The 17,188-nt window shown below is 45.8% G+C and overlaps 5 protein-coding genes across 6 annotated transcripts; 4 read left to right on the top strand and 1 right to left on the bottom strand.

Annotated features, from left to right (window-relative positions):
- Window positions 1-2: 2 nt before the first annotated feature.
- LOC6504438 lies at window positions 3-535 on the top strand. The gene has a single exon (XM_001966943.4). It carries the CDS (start codon window positions 129-131, stop codon window positions 453-455), a length of 327 nt encoding a protein of 108 aa, XP_001966979.1. The 5' UTR covers window positions 3-128; the 3' UTR covers window positions 456-535.
- A 129-nt stretch (window positions 536-664) lies between these two features.
- On the top strand, window positions 665-5,089 carry LOC6504439 (ras guanine nucleotide exchange factor P). Of its 2 annotated transcripts, none has more exons than XM_001966942.4 (2): window positions 665-1,323; window positions 1,904-5,089. In XM_001966942.4, the coding sequence occupies exon 2, from the start codon at window positions 1,917-1,919 to the stop codon at window positions 4,800-4,802; it is 2,886 nt and encodes a 961-aa protein (XP_001966978.1). In that variant the 5' UTR covers window positions 665-1,323; window positions 1,904-1,916; the 3' UTR covers window positions 4,803-5,089. The 2 variants fall into 2 exon arrangements, with proteins under 2 accessions (XP_001966978.1, XP_032308335.1); XM_032452444.2 differs by lacking the exon at window positions 665-1,323 and adding an exon at window positions 1,805-1,829.
- Window positions 5,090-6,223: 1,134 nt separating this feature from the next.
- On the top strand, window positions 6,224-9,066 carry LOC6504441 (segment polarity protein dishevelled). The gene has a single exon (XM_001966940.4). It carries the CDS (start codon window positions 6,720-6,722, stop codon window positions 8,556-8,558), a length of 1,839 nt encoding a protein of 612 aa, XP_001966976.3. The 5' UTR covers window positions 6,224-6,719; the 3' UTR covers window positions 8,559-9,066.
- A 370-nt stretch (window positions 9,067-9,436) lies between these two features.
- LOC6504442 lies at window positions 9,437-10,745 on the top strand. Its single transcript, XM_001966939.4, has 2 exons — window positions 9,437-9,763; window positions 9,839-10,745. The coding sequence occupies exons 1-2, from the start codon at window positions 9,543-9,545 to the stop codon at window positions 9,999-10,001; spliced, it is 384 nt and encodes a 127-aa protein (XP_001966975.1). The 5' UTR covers window positions 9,437-9,542; the 3' UTR covers window positions 10,002-10,745.
- Window positions 10,606-16,258, bottom strand: LOC6504475 (tyrosine-protein kinase hopscotch). The gene is made up of 9 exons (XM_001966938.4): window positions 14,859-16,258; window positions 14,463-14,623; window positions 14,021-14,227; window positions 13,176-13,961; window positions 12,755-13,104; window positions 12,262-12,698; window positions 12,019-12,197; window positions 11,795-11,959; window positions 10,606-11,634 (listed from the first exon to the last, which is right to left on the bottom strand). The coding sequence occupies exons 1-9, from the start codon at window positions 15,873-15,875 to the stop codon at window positions 11,436-11,438; spliced, it is 3,501 nt and encodes a 1,166-aa protein (XP_001966974.1). The 5' UTR covers window positions 15,876-16,258; the 3' UTR covers window positions 10,606-11,435.
- Window positions 16,259-17,188: the final 930 nt, after the last annotated feature.

The following is a 17,188-nucleotide window of genomic DNA, read 5'->3' as shown; positions in this document are numbered from 1 at the left end:
CAGCACTGCCACCTGGCCTGAAACCATCTGGTCTTGCCCATCACTGGCACCAATCAGCCTTTGTTGATACGATTACGTGAATTATTTTTGCGAATTATATTCCGTGAAATACTCAAAACCAAGCAGAAATGTTCTCTCCATCGCGTGCTCTTCGCCCGGCCTTGAGCCGCTGCTACACCCAGATCAAAGGCGGCCCCGTTTCCGGCGGAAGCAGCAGTTCGAAAGCCCCAAAAGCTGGATCGCAGTCTTCCTCAGCATCCTCCGGCCAGGCTTCCGTCACGGGACTAACCAGCAACTGCGTGAAGCCCACCACCGGACCCGTGGGACCCGGTGCCTCGACTACTGGGGATTACAAAGTCCCGGAATACTACTGTTTCAACCGTTTTAGCTACGCAGAGGCGGAGGTGGAAATGGCCAAGTACCGCTGCCCACAGCCATCGGCTCTCAGGAAGTAGACCACTAATTACCAACCAATTGTAGTGAATGTAAAATAAACCAAATACGAAGCTTGTGAATGAAATAAATATAAAATAAATATTTTACTTATTGCAAATAAAAAGGAGCTGGAAAGCACTAAAAAAGGGTCTAACAAGGTGGCAACTCTTAATAACAGGGCTGCAATTATCGCGCATTAACCAACACTGATTTGTGTCCAGTACTATTTCCCGACAAGTTCATCAACACTGATGCTCTCTTCGATTCGATTACACTCTCCTACTCTTGCTCTCCCAGTGTTCCAGTTTTCGACCAAGTCCGAGCGCGGGAATCATTAAATAAATAGTTTAAACTATTTAGTGCCCAGAAAAAGCGTATATTTTATCAATAGAATACTGGACTATTGCAGCAGCAGCTCGGGGCAACCGAAAACGGCAGCAATAACAACAGAAAAGCAACAGCAGCAGGAACAGCAACATTAACAGCAGCCAACTGGCGTGTGTGTGTGTGGTACAGTTGGGTAGAAAAACATCGTCGTTAGCTGGGCGGTGTTGCCACCTCGGCTGTGGCGATTATTGCCACCACTCTTGCGCTGCGCCGCAGCAGTTGTTGTGCATCTTGGCGAGTTTTAACGAGCAGTTCTGTTTTCGTGCTGTTTTTTTTAAAACAAAAAAATACAAGTAATTGCAGCAGTTAGCAATTATCGCTTAGCGAAAGTCGATCGATCGAGAACCGAAGAGAGCCGTCCGATTTGCCGTGAGAGCAAACCGATTTAGCAATAATAATTGTGAGAGCCAGAGAGGGAGAGCGCGTTGTGAAAGTGGCAAGCGAAAAGTGCTAGCAAAAGTAAAAACAAACTCCCGATAAAATGCAAAGCGATTTGCAAAGGTAAGAATTCAATAATAATGTAAAATTGAGGAGTGATTTCGGTGCTAATGCGGGTCAATTTGTTGCTCATTTATATGTATGTGTATATATGTGGTCGGCTGGCGCGCGAAAAAGTGACGAAAATAGGCGCCAGAGTTGCCAGAGCTGTCGTGTCTGTTCCAACACGCACGCATACATATGCATTGCTACAGTAGTCTCTGCATAGTGCGGTTCACGCGGTTCAGATTGGTTTCTAAATAATAAAAAAAAATAAATAAATAAATTATTCTATGGGAATTTCGGAATAAATTAATTTATTCGCAATGCCTATGGTACAGTGTGGCAAGTATGTGCGTCCTTACATAATTCACCACAGTGAGGCATGACTGTGCATCACATGCATGTAGGCACGGTTCACTGTTTTGTTTTAATAAAATCCGATTTTGTTACATTTAAGGCACAAACGCATTCCGAACCCATCCACACTGCAGCCCACGCCCCTATTAGGCAGCGACCACTGTACCACTGTACTTAATATATCTACATATTTAAAATTGTAATAATAACGAGCGTATTGTTTTGTGCCTCCTCCATCCAACAGCTATCCATGAAAGATGCGAGCTGGAAAAAAACAGGCAGCTGATAGCGGAAAGACACGTCCTTGCATTGTCTACGTGAGGAATATACGGGAGGAGTTGCCAGGACCAGGTCGGCCGAGGAAGGCGACCCAACAGCAGCAGCAGCGGGTGCAGCAGCAGTTGAAACAGGAACAGGACCAACAGCTAAGGGAAACACGAGGACGCCGTGCCGGCGGAGGAGCATCAGCCACGGCATCCATACACGAGAGACAGCCACCGGGCATCGCCCTGCGAACACGGCAGGTCGCCACGCCGCCGGTTAAGAGACAACATCAGCTCGTGTCGTCGCCGCCTTCCCCGCAGCGGAAGGCCAAAGATACCATACTGGCGAAGCGACGCAATACCAATCTGTTGCTGGGTAATCCCATCCAGAAGGTGGGCGGTCTCAGTACCCGGCGCATCACCACACACACCGAGCCGACGCCGTCGCGGGCCCAGACGCCCAAGATGTTCAAGAGCAAACACCAGCCGGTGGCGATGAGCCCGCCGCCGACTATAGCGGCCAGTCGATCGAGGCGATCGATTAAACCGAATCCGAAGTACACCAGCGAGGACATGGTCACGCCAAAGTATCTGGCCGCCTTGGCGAGCGAATCGGGCAGCAGTCCGTCGCCGGTGGGACGTCACAGGTCCAAGCAGATGTATCGCAACTCCAACGACGACCTCAACGATCTGCTCGATCTCGACGAGGACGACGACGACGAGCTGGCGGACGCCGCCTTCAATCCCCAACTGCATAAGTCGGACGACGACGACGACGATGATCTGAGCGAGGGCGAGTTCGAGGAGGAGCTGCGTCGGCCGAAGCTGCCGCCGGTGAAGCGTGGACGTGGACGTCCGCCGAAGGCCAGTACCTTGGCCAACGCGTCCAGCTCGTCGCTGGGCAACACATCATCGGTGGCTTCCAAGATGGGCGCTTCAGCCGGACGACCCACACCCAGCAGCCTGCAGCAGCTGCGTCGCAACATGGCCGTGAATATTGCTCGAAACAATGCCAGCTTAACGGAGGGATCCCAGATAAGCAACGCCAAGCGCAAGCTGGAGATCAACGACACCGACAGTCCGGTGGCGCGCAAACGCATGGTCCTCTCCGCCATGGGGGGCAGTGGCCAGCGCAGCGTTCCCGTCGTCAATGGGGCCACCAAATCGTTGGGCGGACACGGCGGCACCACCACCACCATCACTCAACGCTCCAAGATGGGACAGCTGCGGATGGTGCCGCAGAGTTCGTCGGTGACGTTCAAAGTTAACACTGGCGGTGGTGGACGCACTGTTCCGGGCAATTCACGGTCCGCGGGCGGTGGTGGTGGAGGATCATCGGCTGGCAGTGATTCGAAACACAACAAGTCGGATGACGGAGACGATGTGCCCACGTTCACCATCGTCAACATAGACGACATTATCAACCAGGACGATGTACTGATCAGCAGAGCCAATATCAATGCCGCCGCAGCAGCAGCAGCAGCCGCATCCACGGGCGGCACAGTCGGCAAGAAGCTACCTGTGGGCCGGCCCCGCACCAGGGGCATCCCGCCCAACAGCAGCAGCGGTGGCGGTGGCGGTGGGGCTGAGAAGAAGACGTCGGATAAGGAGAAGTCGAGCCCCTCATCGCTGAGTAGTCTGAGTCCACCCAAACGGATCAAGATCCTCGCCAGCAACACTTCGAGCAGCAACGCCGCCAACAAATCCCATTCGGGCTACAATCAAAACAAGAACATCCTGATGAAGCCGCAGCCCCGGATTCTCAACACGGAAATGGGCAAGAAGACGCAGACCATGAAGCCGCTGATGAACATGGGCAAGGAGATCTGTCCCACGGACATCGACACCGAGGAGGACGATCTGGAGCCCGATTTGGATCTCGACGATGATGAGCCGCCGGCCACGATAGTGACTCGCAAGAATATCAAATCGATCACCTTAACATCCACACCGCATAACGCATCCGCGGCCAGCAAGTGGAACACCAACAACAACAACAATAACAATAACAATAGCAACAATCGCCGGAATATCCTGTCGACGTCATCGGCATCCTCGGTGAATGCCCGCACAGATAGAAAGCTATCGAAGCTGCTCGGCGAGTCCGGGTCGGGTTCGGGTGCGGGTGGGAATTCTGGGGAGCTGCCGGCGCTCTTCAAGAAGCCCGGCATCAGTCCCCAGCGTCGCAGCAAGGAGAATCATCAGCAGAAGGACGACGAGCTGAAGGATGCCGGTGGATCGGAAACGCATAAAAGCATCACCAACAGCAGCAGCAGCAGCAGCAGCACCAGCACCAGCAGCAGTAGCCATCCCAAATACTTTCCGCCCGAGACGACCATCTTCTGCGAGGAGGACGGCCGTGTCGTTAAGAAGATCACCTGCTATGAGACGTGGCATGTGATCAGTACGGCCAAGGATTCGCCGGCGAAGTCGACGCGACAGCAGCGCACCTGCCTGGAGCTGGCGCTCGTCAAGCTGGCCAATGTCGCCAGCCGGATCAAGGTGCCGTCGAGCAAATGGACCAGCAAGGTGACGCTCTACAAGGTGTCGCCAACGCTGATGCAGCGCCAGACCATGACCATCTTCACCGGCGACCTGAAGGTCTACAATATACCGGAGGAGGACCGGCACAAGTACCAGCCGTCGTGCGTCCTGTTCCGGCGTTCGGCACTGGACCGGACCAAGTGCCGGGTGCCGTACGATCGGGCCATCATTTTCAAGAACAAGTGCTTCTATGCGAATATCGATGGGAAGCACGTGAACCTATTGGGTGCCCCGGAATCGGTGAACACCCTCAAGGATGTGGAGATCCTGTTGGACATTGTCGATCGATTGTCGCTCAATAGCGAGCTGGTGGAGATGGTGAATACCACCAAGTGAGCACCCAGAGGGGCCAGGATAACAACTAGGACATGTATCACATTGTAAAAATACACATACACACACACAGACAACACACACACACAACAAAAAATCAGAAAAAAAAAAAAAAACAGAAACACATACAACACAAACAGAGAAAAGGACATTTTTATGATTTGTTTTATGCAATAGAGAGCCGATAATACTATAAAAAAAAAAACTAATTTTTTTTTTTTTTGATTAATCCATTAACTTAGTTTTAATCGTTAGTCTAGCGTAATTACCTATATCTTAATATCATAAAACAGATAACGGACGTACATAGACGGAGACAGGACATGTATCACTGTACTATATATAATATATATATATAGATATATATATATATACACCCGACACCCACACCCCACACCCCACACACCCACACACCTATACAAATCGGCAAATGGTTAATAATATTACCTTATTAATTATATATGAAATCAGCGAAGGATCCAATCTTAATAATTCTATTTTTTTAAACCAGAGACTCCCCATTACCCCTTACCCCTTACCCTCCTTCCACCCTACCACCCCCCCCCTTTAAATAATAATTGATAAAATTTTTTAAACAAGAAAACAAGAGTTATGTAAATCGTAGTAATATATACATAGGCAGTATATATATATATTTATATATATATATACATATTTAATACCGAGCGTACATGGGTGTATGTTAGCGCTGAGGAGGAAAGTTAGTTGGTAAGTTGCGTGTAAATTTAATTGAAAAAGTCCCCCTTTAAAAATTATACAAATAAAAGAAAAATTGATTCTGAATAAAAAATTGTTTTATGAAAATAATAATAAAAAAAAAAGATCACTGGTAAGAGAGGTGAGGCCCTGAAATAAATTAAATGGAATGGGAGCAGATGATAATAAAGGCGCGTCTCTCGGCGATGAAAAAGATTCCATTAAAGTGGGAATTTAATCAAGGTTTGTATAGTATAGACTTCCTTATAGTTCTCATGGAATTTATTGATATATCCTCGTATTAATCTTACCCATAAAGCTTAGAGTTCAGACTGATTAAACAATATTATATTGAGAATGATTTAGAACGGAAGTGGTTCCATATACTATAGGTGATAAGGTTCCATATAGTCACACAAGAAAAAAAAATTTTCCATTTACAATTTATAGAAATAATAAATATAGATATATTAATTGAAATATTTAAATGTTTCAATATTTTCAGCTAAAAACAAATAGATTTTTATAAAACTAGCTAGATCTAGGAATTTAAAAATATAAAAAACAAACTTATCTTTACATTTCATCTTTTTATGTCTAGAAAATACATTAAATAAATAATTAAAATTTTAAATTAGATTATACGTTACTTTCCCCTACCGAAAAACTATCGCTTTGTATGCCATCCCTAACAAGAAACTATCGAAATCCGGAGACTAAACCGATAACTTACCGATTTTCTTTTGTACATCCCTACACGACTGCGACAAAAAGTGAATATTTCGTTTCGGGCTGTTTTTTTTTCGTTTCGTCTCTAAACTTTCGCCGTGTAATTGTGCTGTATCCTGAAACTGGCCCCAAACTGTATGATCCGACAGCTATATAGCTGCAATCGGGACAAATGGATCAGTCTCCGGGGGATTTGGAGCAGTAACCCAACCCAAAAAAAGGAAAAAAACGAGAAAAACGCAAGCAGAGGCGGCGGCAGCAGCAGCGAACACAGAGCGTGCAAGCGAGAGGGGGCGATATATGTTCGCTAAGGAACAAGAAGAAGAAGAAGAAAAAGAAGAAAACTTGGGCTGGGGGGAAAAATTTTTGAATTGAAATTTTTCGTATTTCTCAAGTGTAGTTGGCGACGAAACGAAACGAAACGGAACGGAACTCTTAATTAATAGAAATCATCGTATAGAAAACGAAAGCACAATGGATCCGGACAGAGGAAGCGGGCAGGAGACGAAGGTCATCTACCACATTGACGACGAGACGACGCCGTATCTGGTGAAGATTCCCATTCCATCCGCCCAGGTGACGCTGCGCGACTTCAAGCTGGTGCTAAATAAACAGAACAACAACTACAAGTACTTCTTCAAGTCAATGGACGCCGATTTTGGTGTCGTGAAGGAGGAGATAGCCGACGATTCGACCATATTGCCATGTTTTAATGGCAGAGTGGTGTCCTGGCTGGTATCGGCGGACGGGACCAATCAATCGGACAATTGCTCAGAGCTGCCAACCAGCGAATGCGGCGACCTGGCCGGCATGGGCCGTAAAATGGGCCAGCAACAGCAGCAGCAGGTGCAACAGCAACAGCAGCAGCAGCAGCAGGTCCATGCCCAGCAACAGCAACAGCAGCACCAGCAACATCTCCAGCAGCAACAGCAGCAAAAGCTAATCGGCGGCAATCCAATGCTGCAACCGCCACCGCTCACATATCAATCGGCATCGGTGCTATCCAGTGATCTGGACTCGACCAGCTTGTTTGGCACGGAATCGGAGCTAACCCTGGACAGGGACATGACCGACTACAGCAGTGTTCAGCGGCTGCAGGTGCGCAAGAAGCCGCAAAGGCGCAAAAAGCGAGCGCCCAGCATGTCGCGCACCTCCTCGTACAGCTCCATAACCGATTCCACCATGTCCCTGAACATCATTACGGTTTCCATCAACATGGAGGCGGTCAATTTTCTTGGCATCTCCATTGTCGGGCAATCGAATCGCGGCGGTGACGGCGGCATCTATGTGGGTAGCATCATGAAGGGCGGCGCTGTCGCCCTGGACGGACGGATCGAGCCGGGGGATATGATCCTTCAAGTGAACGACGTCAACTTCGAGAACATGACCAACGACGAGGCGGTGCGGGTCCTGCGTGAGGTTGTCCAGAAGCCCGGACCCATTAAGCTGGTGGTGGCCAAGTGCTGGGATCCGAATCCAAAAGGTTACTTCACCATACCGCGCACGGAGCCGGTGCGTCCGATCGATCCCGGCGCCTGGGTGGCACACACCCAAGCGCTCACCTCGCACGACAGTATTATCGCCGATATCGCGGAACCGATCAAGGAGCGCCTGGACCAGAACAACCTCGAGGAGATCGTCAAGGCGATGACGAAGCCGGACAGCGGGTTGGAGATTAGGGACCGTATGTGGCTAAAGATCACCATACCGAATGCATTTATTGGTGCGGATGCTGTCAACTGGGTGCTGGAGAATGTCGAGGATGTGCAGGACAGGAGGGAGGCACGCCGGATCGTCTCGGCCATGCTGCGGAGCAATTACATCAAGCATACGGTGAACAAGCTGACCTTCTCCGAGCAGTGCTATTATGTGGTTAACGAGGAGCGCAATCCGAATCTAATTGGCCGACAGATGCTCCATCCGCACCAGCATCCGCACGGACATGCCCTCAGCCATGCGGACACGGAGAGCATCACCAGCGACATCGGGCCGCTGCCGAACCCGCCCATCTACATGCCATACTCGGCCACGTACAATCCCAGTCACGGCTACCAGCCGATCCAGTACGGCATCGCCGAGCGTCACATTTCGTCGGGATCCAGTAGCAGCGATGTGTTAACCAGCAAGGATATATCGGCCTCGCAAAGCGACATCACATCCGTGATCCATCAGGCCAATCAGCTGACGATTGCCGCCCATGGCTCCAACAAATCTTCCGGCTCATCGAATCGTGGAGGTGGTGGTGGAGGCGGCGGCGGCGGCGGCAATAATACCAACGATCAGGACGTATCCGTATTTAATTACGTATTGTAGAAACCTTTCTTTTTGCAATCAAATTGTGTTTTTAATTAATTAAATTAAATATGTACGATTATTCTTTTTTTATATACGAGTATACAAAGCAAACAAACAGCAAACCACAATATATAATAATTATAATAATAATAATAATAATAATAATATAAATAATACTTATGTATATGTATATGTAACTTGTAAGTCATAGAAAAGAGCAGCAGATGATGAGGAGGAGTAGGTGGAGGAGCAGCCAGGATAATGAAAAGGACGAAAAAAAAAAGAAAAAAAATTAAAAAACGGATCACCACAGGGATTTATATATTCGGCTAACGGTTGTGGCGACGATCAGATCAGATCAGCTGAGATATAACTGAGATATATAGTCCTGGCTGGGCTGGCTGCTGGCTGCTGGCTGGCAGTGAAATAAATGATATGGCAGCTTGGGCATGCGAGCGAGGAATGATTTTGAATAAAGTTCTAAGAATTTAGTAATCACAAAGTAAATAAATACAAATAAAATGAATAATCGATGGATTTTTTTTATTGGAAAATTGCAATTACTTATCTTTTTGACACATTCATGGGCGCGTTTCTTATAACTAAAAGGGATATTACTTCTAAAGTAACTTAAAAATATAAGAAATCATTAAAAATAACTATTTTAATTTTTTTTTTAAGAAATCTTACAATAGAAGCTGAAAAACAAATACATATGTGGATTTTGTAAAACGAAAACATCTCTATACTTGGAACCGTCGCTTTTCCAGGTATGGGCGTGCATTTTAAGTGCATAAAGAAATCTATAAATAGATCTTTTTCAAACAAACAGATAAATACAATTTTCAAAAAAGCCGCTCCTCCCACACGTAAATGTGTTTACCAACACTGTTTTCTCAAATTTATCGATAACTTTGCAGAACTATCGGACGCCGAAACCAAAACAAAAGCAAAAAACAAATACATTTTCAGCCGAAAAATAAAAAATAAGAATAAACATAAATGGCTACCGAAGTGGAGCCCGCAAATACGGCGGACAAGTTTTCCGCCAATGCCGAGGAGCTGGAGAGCTATTATCTGATGCTGGAGAACGGCAGCATACCGGAATTGCAGTGGCAGTTCCCCGGACGGAGGCCGCCATCGCCGGACGTTGGTGGTGGCGTCGGGCCCAGCGCCGCCAGCAAGGAACTGGAGCAGACTGTTGGCGAAACCATAGAACAGGAGTAAGCGGAGCCCCAGACCTAAACAACCCCAGATTGTTTATTAAAGACGAAATGCCACTTGTTCTCATTTTTCAGGCCCCAGAAGGCGCAGAACGACTTCGATTTCAGCGACGATGTGGCGCCCACACAAATGCGAGTCCGGAGCCAGACCTCCACGCCCAAGTCGGCCAAGAAGAAGACCGCCAACTTTGCCGGCGTTATGGAGACCCTGAAGAAGAAGAACGCCGAGAGCTCCTAGCATATGCTGAAGTTCTGATGTAATCCCACCAAGGGTACTTGGGAGTACATCCGATTCTAGCCGAAATTCATTTTAAATTTTAATTTTAAATGTTAAAAAACAAGTATTTAAAAGAAGATCTAAATGTTAAATGGATATTTAGGTCAGCTTTTAAATGTTTATTTTTTTAGAAGATTTTTTACTCTTTTTTTTCTTAAAAAATTTTACTTTTCTACTCATATTTTCTGCAATTGATTATTTTTTTGGAATGTACATTTATTAGTTAAGAATATAAATAGCATAAGTAATTATTAAGAAGAGCTTTTAATTTTAATTATAATTTAAACAAAGTAATAGCTAAGCTGTGCAATTTATAATTTTTTTAATAAGATTTTCTTTGAAATTATGAACCAAAAATTAATTCAAAACTGTATAAAATAGTATAGAAAATTTTACAAATTTTAGATATAAAATTTAAGAGATTAAACATAAATTTAATAATAAATAAGAAATATATTAGTTCTTACCTTTAAAACAAGAGAGATGGATGATAAAAATTTCCCCCTAATGCCATCTCTTTCGTTCTGGGATATTTAAAAAAAAAAATGAAAAACTCAATAAGCAATTAAACACGTAAGAAAATTGATTTATTTGCGGAAATATCCATTTCATTTAAGACGAATAATAAGTTATTGTGCCAGCGGGTGTGTGTTGCTTTTGTATACAGAATTGTATATAGAATATATATAGTGATACAGAGGTGTATATATGGTGTATATGTTTTTGTATCATTGTTTTTTGTTGTTGTTGTTGTTGTAAATATATATAATTCGTTTCTGTTTCGAAGTATTGTGTAGGTTTAAAAATGGCATTTTTTAGATAAACATTAATTGACATACCTTAGGAGCTATATGTGCACATTTTTTTTAGATTTAACTTAGTCGCAGTATTCGTATAAATTTTTTTCTTCCTTTCCATTTAAAGCTTAACTATTTTTCATTTAATATTTACACAGTTACATATATACTCTTTTTTTTCTTTTTCGTTTTTTTTTAGTGTGTATAAGCCATTATATAAGTTGGTAAAAAAAAAAATGCAGCTCAAGCTTAACAATAATATAACAAAGTGGGCTAAAATTTATAACACAATAGGGTTTGAGAATTTGTTTTTTTTTTTTTTAAGTTAAGGGTCAGGGACTTAGCTCCGTAGTGGACTAGGCACTAAGTCCTGGCGAGAATACGAGAAAAGGCTAGCAAGGCAATATAGTGTTCTGGGGGGGGATTGGGAGGCCTAGAGATTAGGATTCTTTTGATTTGATTTTCCAATTAACAGAAAATCACGTCAAGTTGAGGGTGTTTTTTAAAAACGTACATATTAAAAGCTAACATCTTAAAAAACAAACTTATTGCCTAAAAAAAAATATATATATATATGTATATCTCCTCGTGGCCCCCCTCATTCTTCGGCGGGGGCTGTGTCGGAGGGCTTGGGAGCTGGTGCTCCATTGGTAGTCGGCACGGAGACATTAACGCCCGTTTCCCGGGTTATGAACTCCACGATGGCGGCGAAAGTGGGCCGGGAGCGGGGCGTCGCATGCCAGCACTGTTTCATCAAATCGTAAATAAAATCCGGACAATCTTTGGGGCGGGGCAACCTGGAATAGAATACATAGGAATGGGTTATCAGTGGCTCAGTACTATCATCCAGCCGGGTGACCCGCAAAGCAAGGGTCAGTTCCACCGAAGATGAAGATGACAAATTTTTTGACAATAAATTATAGGAGTCTGATAAGGTCCTCTCCGTCTCCGACTCACCGTTCGCCGTTAGTGATGCGTTCGAGGAAGTTGTCATTGTCCTTCTGAATGGGCTGCAGGTTGGGCAGTTCGCCGCGGGTGAACATCTCGTACAGGGTCACTCCATAGCTCCAAACATCCGAGAACGTTGAGATTTTTCTTGTGGCTATGGCCTCCGGGGCGTACCTAAAACAATAATATTATTATTGCACCCATGGGAGGAGGGGATCGATTAGAAGCCATACCATTTAATGGGTATATCCCGATTACTGATGGCGATGTAATAGCCATCGGAGTTGGCGAACTGTGCCAGACCAAAGTCCGAGATTTTGACGCAATCACAGCCACCGTTGCGATCGACCAGAATGTTTCGGGCGGCCAAGTCCCGATGGATCAGACCCATTTCAGCCAAATAGTTCATGCCCTGTGGGTATAAGAAGTGGGTATTAAAATCGATCCTCATGGGAGGCATTTCCGGCACTACGTACATGGGCTATATCCAAAGCGAAGCTTATCAGGCGGGAGTTCTTGAGATTGGGGGCCTCGAACAGCAGATACTTGTCGAAGGAGCCGGACAAGTACTCCATTACGATGCACTGCCGCCGCTCCGCATAATACTTGAACTTGACCACGTTCGGGTGATCCAATCCGCGCATTATCTCGATCTCGCGCAGAAAATCGGCCGAGACGTGCATGCTATTCGTTAGCTGTTTGATGGCCACCTGCTCCGGCGAGCGCTCCTTGTCCTTGTACTCCAGGTGGCCGCGATACACGACCCCGTAGTGACCCTGTCCGATCTGGTTCGCTGTGCTGAAGATCAGCCTGCAGTCGTTCAGCTCCACCACCATGCAGAGATTGGACTCGGGGAAGGGTATGGGGCAGGGGATGTTCTGGCTCTCGCTCCGGTACTCGTCCGGCATGCCATCTGGAAAGGTAATTCTTAAGTAATCTTAAATGGTAAGGCTTATGGCTGCAACATACTGGTGTCGAATTCTGGGGCGGGCATGTAATCCGTGGCATACTGATCCTTGATAATGCCCAGACGGCCGATGATCAGGTGGGGACTGAACCGTTTCTGGCACTCATCGCTCCACCCGTCCATTATCGTTTCGGAGATGAGGGACGGACATATGTCGCCGTCTAATAGCTCCAGGATATTACCATCCATATTCCGCTGACGCAGCAGATCATCCTGACGCAGTGTCCTCAGGTCCCGCTGGCAACGAGAGAATATCTCATAGGTGGTTGTGGCAAAGGCCCAGAACTGAGTGTTTATGTCGCTCTTGGCAGCCTGAAGGTTACGATAGTACGAAACAGGTATCCAGGGTGAACTAAAAAGGGATTTCACATCAAAAGTAAGACAAACTCTCATGAAAAATAGATCTCTCTTCCGAAAACTCACTCAGATTCTCGATAGGGACGCGGATAGCCCGGATCACTGATCTTGGCTTCCAGCAGAAAGTTGGAGGGATCATACTTCGTCACATACATGTTGCTGGCCCTTATATAGCTATGTATTATCTTGTTGTCCTCCAGATAGTGCATGCCGCGCACCAGCCCATGCATCAAGTCCAGCAGACAGTGCAGACTCACGTCCCTCTTCGTCTGTAGGAATCGATTCAATGGCTTGTCGCCGTTGTACTCCATCACCATGGTGTAGGGATCGGCGAGCGTGAGCCCGTATAGCTTGAGGAACTCCGGTGACTTGATGGTACTCCAGGTTTGGGCCAAACGAAAGAACTCCATGAAATCGCCGTCGCTCTTTAGCATTTTCATTGTGACGGGGACATCCTTGACAGGACTCTGTTGGATCCAATCGCCGCGTATGGAGAACATCATACCATCCTCGCAAAGTGCTATTAAGTCTGGATACCATTGAAGATCGGTTTTGGGATTAAAGATCTGGGCATTACGGCGCTGCAGTTCCGTATCGCTCAGCTGCAGGTCAGTCTTTTTGGCCTTGAGGTTCTTTGGCAGCAGGAGCAGCAGCAGCGGCGGCCTGTCGTACTTCGATGGCGGCAGCCTCACCCTCTCATTCGCATCCGCCTTGATGAAGTGCGCCACCTCGGCCAGGGAGTTGAACGTGTGATCCGCATTGTTGTACGTGAGCCGCCACTGATTCGCCTCCAGACGGACAATCCGAAAGGTTTCCGGCTTGCAACGCTCCTGATCCGTTTCCCTGGCGATTCTACAAAGCAGAGCATGGATTATTTTCGTCATTGTGGTGGGTGGCTATGAGGTACTCACATCTTGGTGTTGATATCGATGTAGTAGACTCCGTATTCGCGGTCGCACTGACGCACAATGTAACTCCCACAAGTATCGCCATTCTCGTGCAACTTCATGAGGGAGTAGGCGCCTCCAATGGGACCGTGGACATGGAGAGCTCCCATCTCCACCAGCGACGGGGTGCGGTACGAATGACACAGATCCTGCATCCATTTTGTCGTTAATCTGCCGGTGTAAAAAAAATTATAAATTATAGCAAGTGCTTGGTAATCTAAAGTGCCTCCTAGTTTCCGGAGTTCCGGAATTTAAAAATAATATTTTCGATAAGAAGCACAAGTGTTTTTTTTTAATAAAAATGTTATCAAAAAAGCATAAAATATTTCAATGTTGGTCCCTTCGGCCGTCCGACCCATTGAAGTTATGCGATTATAGTGCTTATGGAGCTAGTGCTATGGATCACCTTATATAGATGCCCAGATACGATATGAAGGCCTTCATTTCCTGCTCCGTCTGGAAGCGCATCTCGAAGCCCTTGGGGAGACCCTCAATCTCCAGCCTGACATCCGTATTGCTGATCTTCGAGATCATGAAAATGCCCTCTACACGTCCCACCAACATCCACTGAAATTTAAGAAATAATTAATATTTTAATCTGTGTTTTTTTATGGTCCATTTTTTGGCCATTTTTTAAACATCAAAGCTGATAAGAATTTTTTCAAAATATAAAATATATTATTTTAATAGCTTCCTTAGAAATTCCAAGTTAGAATACTGGGAGTTTCCAAAATTTCCCTCAAAAATTGATAAGAGTTTAAGTTCTTTTCGGAGAATCTAGTTGTAGGTCAAGTAGGATTACCTTCAGGGTAGCCTCGGAGGTGACACGTGCCACTTTCAGGCCAGGATTGGGCGAGTCGTGCGGGAACACCCGGACATAGACATCGATTCCGGCATTTGGCGGACGTCTCTTGCTCTTCTTGCCACTGCCCAGGTTCGTGGTGAGTGTGGATATGGTGCTAGTGGATCCCATGTCCGCCGAGGATGTCAGGGAGCCAGGAATGGTGGTCAGACCATGACCCAAATAGGGTGCACCGCCGGGCAGATCCTCGTTTGGCAAATACATGACCGTGGCGGTGAACTGTTCGGTCATGTAGGAGGGCGCCAAGTGGGACACCTGGTGGACGTAGTGCCACATCAGGCGATCGACACTCGGCGAGTTGGCGCTGAGGGTGCGGAACACTTCCCGGATCTTGGTCCCAACAAAGAAGCTGTGCGCCTTCCACAGGCTGGGCGGCAGGTACTTCTTGAATATCTTCTCAATCTCCCGGACCGACTTGTGGTTCAGCTGCTGGTCGATGATCATGTCCATCACCGTCAGTCCGGTGGTCTTGTCCTTATGCTCCGGATATCGGATCTCAGGGATCAGCTCGTTCACCATGTCGTAGCTCATCTGCATGTAGAGGAACTTGTGGCTGGCGGGATCTATCTGCTCCAGTTGGTTGTCCAGTTCGGGCACCCGGAATCTCATCCTGAAGCAGTAGAGGACACTGGGATTGAGACGCTCTCCGTGCGACACCCAGGTGCAATCGATTCGCACCGCCGTGGGTGATCGCGACGATGTATGGTGTTCCCGGATGCCAAAGAGCATGATGCAGGTTGGTCGGATGCCATGTTCGATGCACAACTGTGTGATGATCTTCTCGCATTCGAGACCCACCGGGAATTCCCTAAATTTTGAGTTCTTCGGGACGAAGACTCTAACCATACCGTCGGCACTGTGAAGACTTTGGGACGAGGAGGCGCCACTGCGCAGTGATGAGTTGGTGAGGCTGGCGCTGTCCGCCAACGAAGTCCGACCACTGCTATTGTCGTCCATTTTGGGACCGTTTCGCTAACTGGATCTCTGGGCCACTGGATACTCAAAGGATTGCCCGTCCAGTGGGCATGGAGTGAGAGTTGCCTCCTTGGTTACCTGCCACTCTATCACCTGATAAATATTCGAGGAGAGAGTAGTAGGAGGTGGAGGAGGAGGGGCACCTCCTCAACAATCCCCGCTAGAAATTCGCGACTGTCTGGCTGGCGGCGCCGTAGCACTCTGATATCAAAAACCGACTAACGGCACTAGCCACCCGACACCTCGGATCAAAGCTGGCTGTGGAAACTTTGAGCCCAGCTTGTTTATATTCGTGCCTAGCTGGTTTCCGAGTTGGACAGGGTTAACTTATCAGTGTTGCTTTGCAGTGTTGTTTAGTTTACAGGTCTTGGTATTTTTTGGTATTTTTTCTCCTGTTATATCCTATCGATATCTATAATTGCAGTATAAATTGCATACAACTCGTTTTTTTTTATCTATCGATTCGATTGTTTCCTTAAATTATATGTTTTATAATTATAATTGAATAATAAAAATGGCTTTGGCTTGCTTCTTAAGATCTAAAATCTTTGCAAGCTCCTCAAGCCTGTTTAGCGATTTATTCTTTTTTTTAAATAAACATATCAACAAGTTTGTGTGCTATCGATTATTTTATCTGCTCTTTGCCTTGATCTGGCATGGCTAAGCTGGTGCTGCCACTTGATTCAAATATTTATTTAAAATTTTTGCGCCCAATGTAGGAAATTAATACGTTTAATACATAAAAAATGTTATAATTTATATTAGTTTTTTGTTTTCTTTTCCTTGACTGTATATTATTAGATATTTAGCTTTTTAAAACTAGTTCTTTATTGTATTAACTAAATGTGATGTATTATGAGCTTAAAAAAATACTTGAATAAAATATTTATAACTTTTTATTATTTATTTTTTATTCTCTTTTTCATAATTTACACCGATAAGCTGTCGTTTTCCCACGATGAACTCTTGAATATTCTAAGCGATTGTACAAACTTCGAGTTCTTTCCTGTGAGCTGAGCCCCTCTTTTCTTTCGCAACTACGATAACTTTAATTAGTTTTTAACATTTTGAAGCCTCTCCTTTGCGGTCCGAATTTGATAAGACTATTTATTTTGACCACAAGGCCCCCCAGTGTCTATGATAAACTCCTTATCGCACTTTCTAAAGGGCAAAAATAATAACACAAATTATAAAAAGCATATGGAACACTTGTGTTGTCTCATTTTTTTTGTGGCAGTAAAACAACAAGATCTATACTATTTTCTATTAATTGATACAGATAAAAATGTGTTTAT

This window comes from Drosophila ananassae, chromosome XR, assembly GCF_017639315.1.
Source record: "Drosophila ananassae strain 14024-0371.13 chromosome XR, ASM1763931v2, whole genome shotgun sequence".
NCBI lineage: Eukaryota > Metazoa > Arthropoda > Insecta > Diptera > Drosophilidae > Drosophila > Drosophila ananassae.
This window is presented reverse-complemented; position numbering and strand designations above follow the sequence as displayed.

Coding starts and splice junctions, on each gene's coding strand:
- LOC6504438 (XM_001966943.4), top strand. CDS start 129: ATGTTCTCTCCATCGCGTGCTCTTCGCCCGGCCTTGAGCCGCTGCTAC.
- LOC6504439 (XM_001966942.4), top strand. CDS start 1,917: ATGCGAGCTGGAAAAAAACAGGCAGCTGATAGCGGAAAGACACGTCCT.
- LOC6504441 (XM_001966940.4), top strand. CDS start 6,720: ATGGATCCGGACAGAGGAAGCGGGCAGGAGACGAAGGTCATCTACCAC.
- LOC6504442 (XM_001966939.4), top strand. CDS start 9,543: ATGGCTACCGAAGTGGAGCCCGCAAATACGGCGGACAAGTTTTCCGCC. Junction 9,764..9,838: donor GGCGAAACCATAGAACAGGA/GTAAGCGGAGCC, acceptor CTCATTTTTCAG/GCCCCAGAAGGCGCAGAACG.
- LOC6504475 (XM_001966938.4), bottom strand. CDS start 15,875: ATGGACGACAATAGCAGTGGTCGGACTTCGTTGGCGGACAGCGCCAGC. Junction 14,624..14,858: donor CCTCCGAGGCTACCCTGAAG/GTAATCCTACTT, acceptor CTTAAATTTCAG/TGGATGTTGGTGGGACGTGT. Junction 11,635..11,794: donor CGCATCACTAACGGCGAACG/GTGAGTCGGAGA, acceptor ATTCTATTCCAG/GTTGCCCCGCCCCAAAGATT.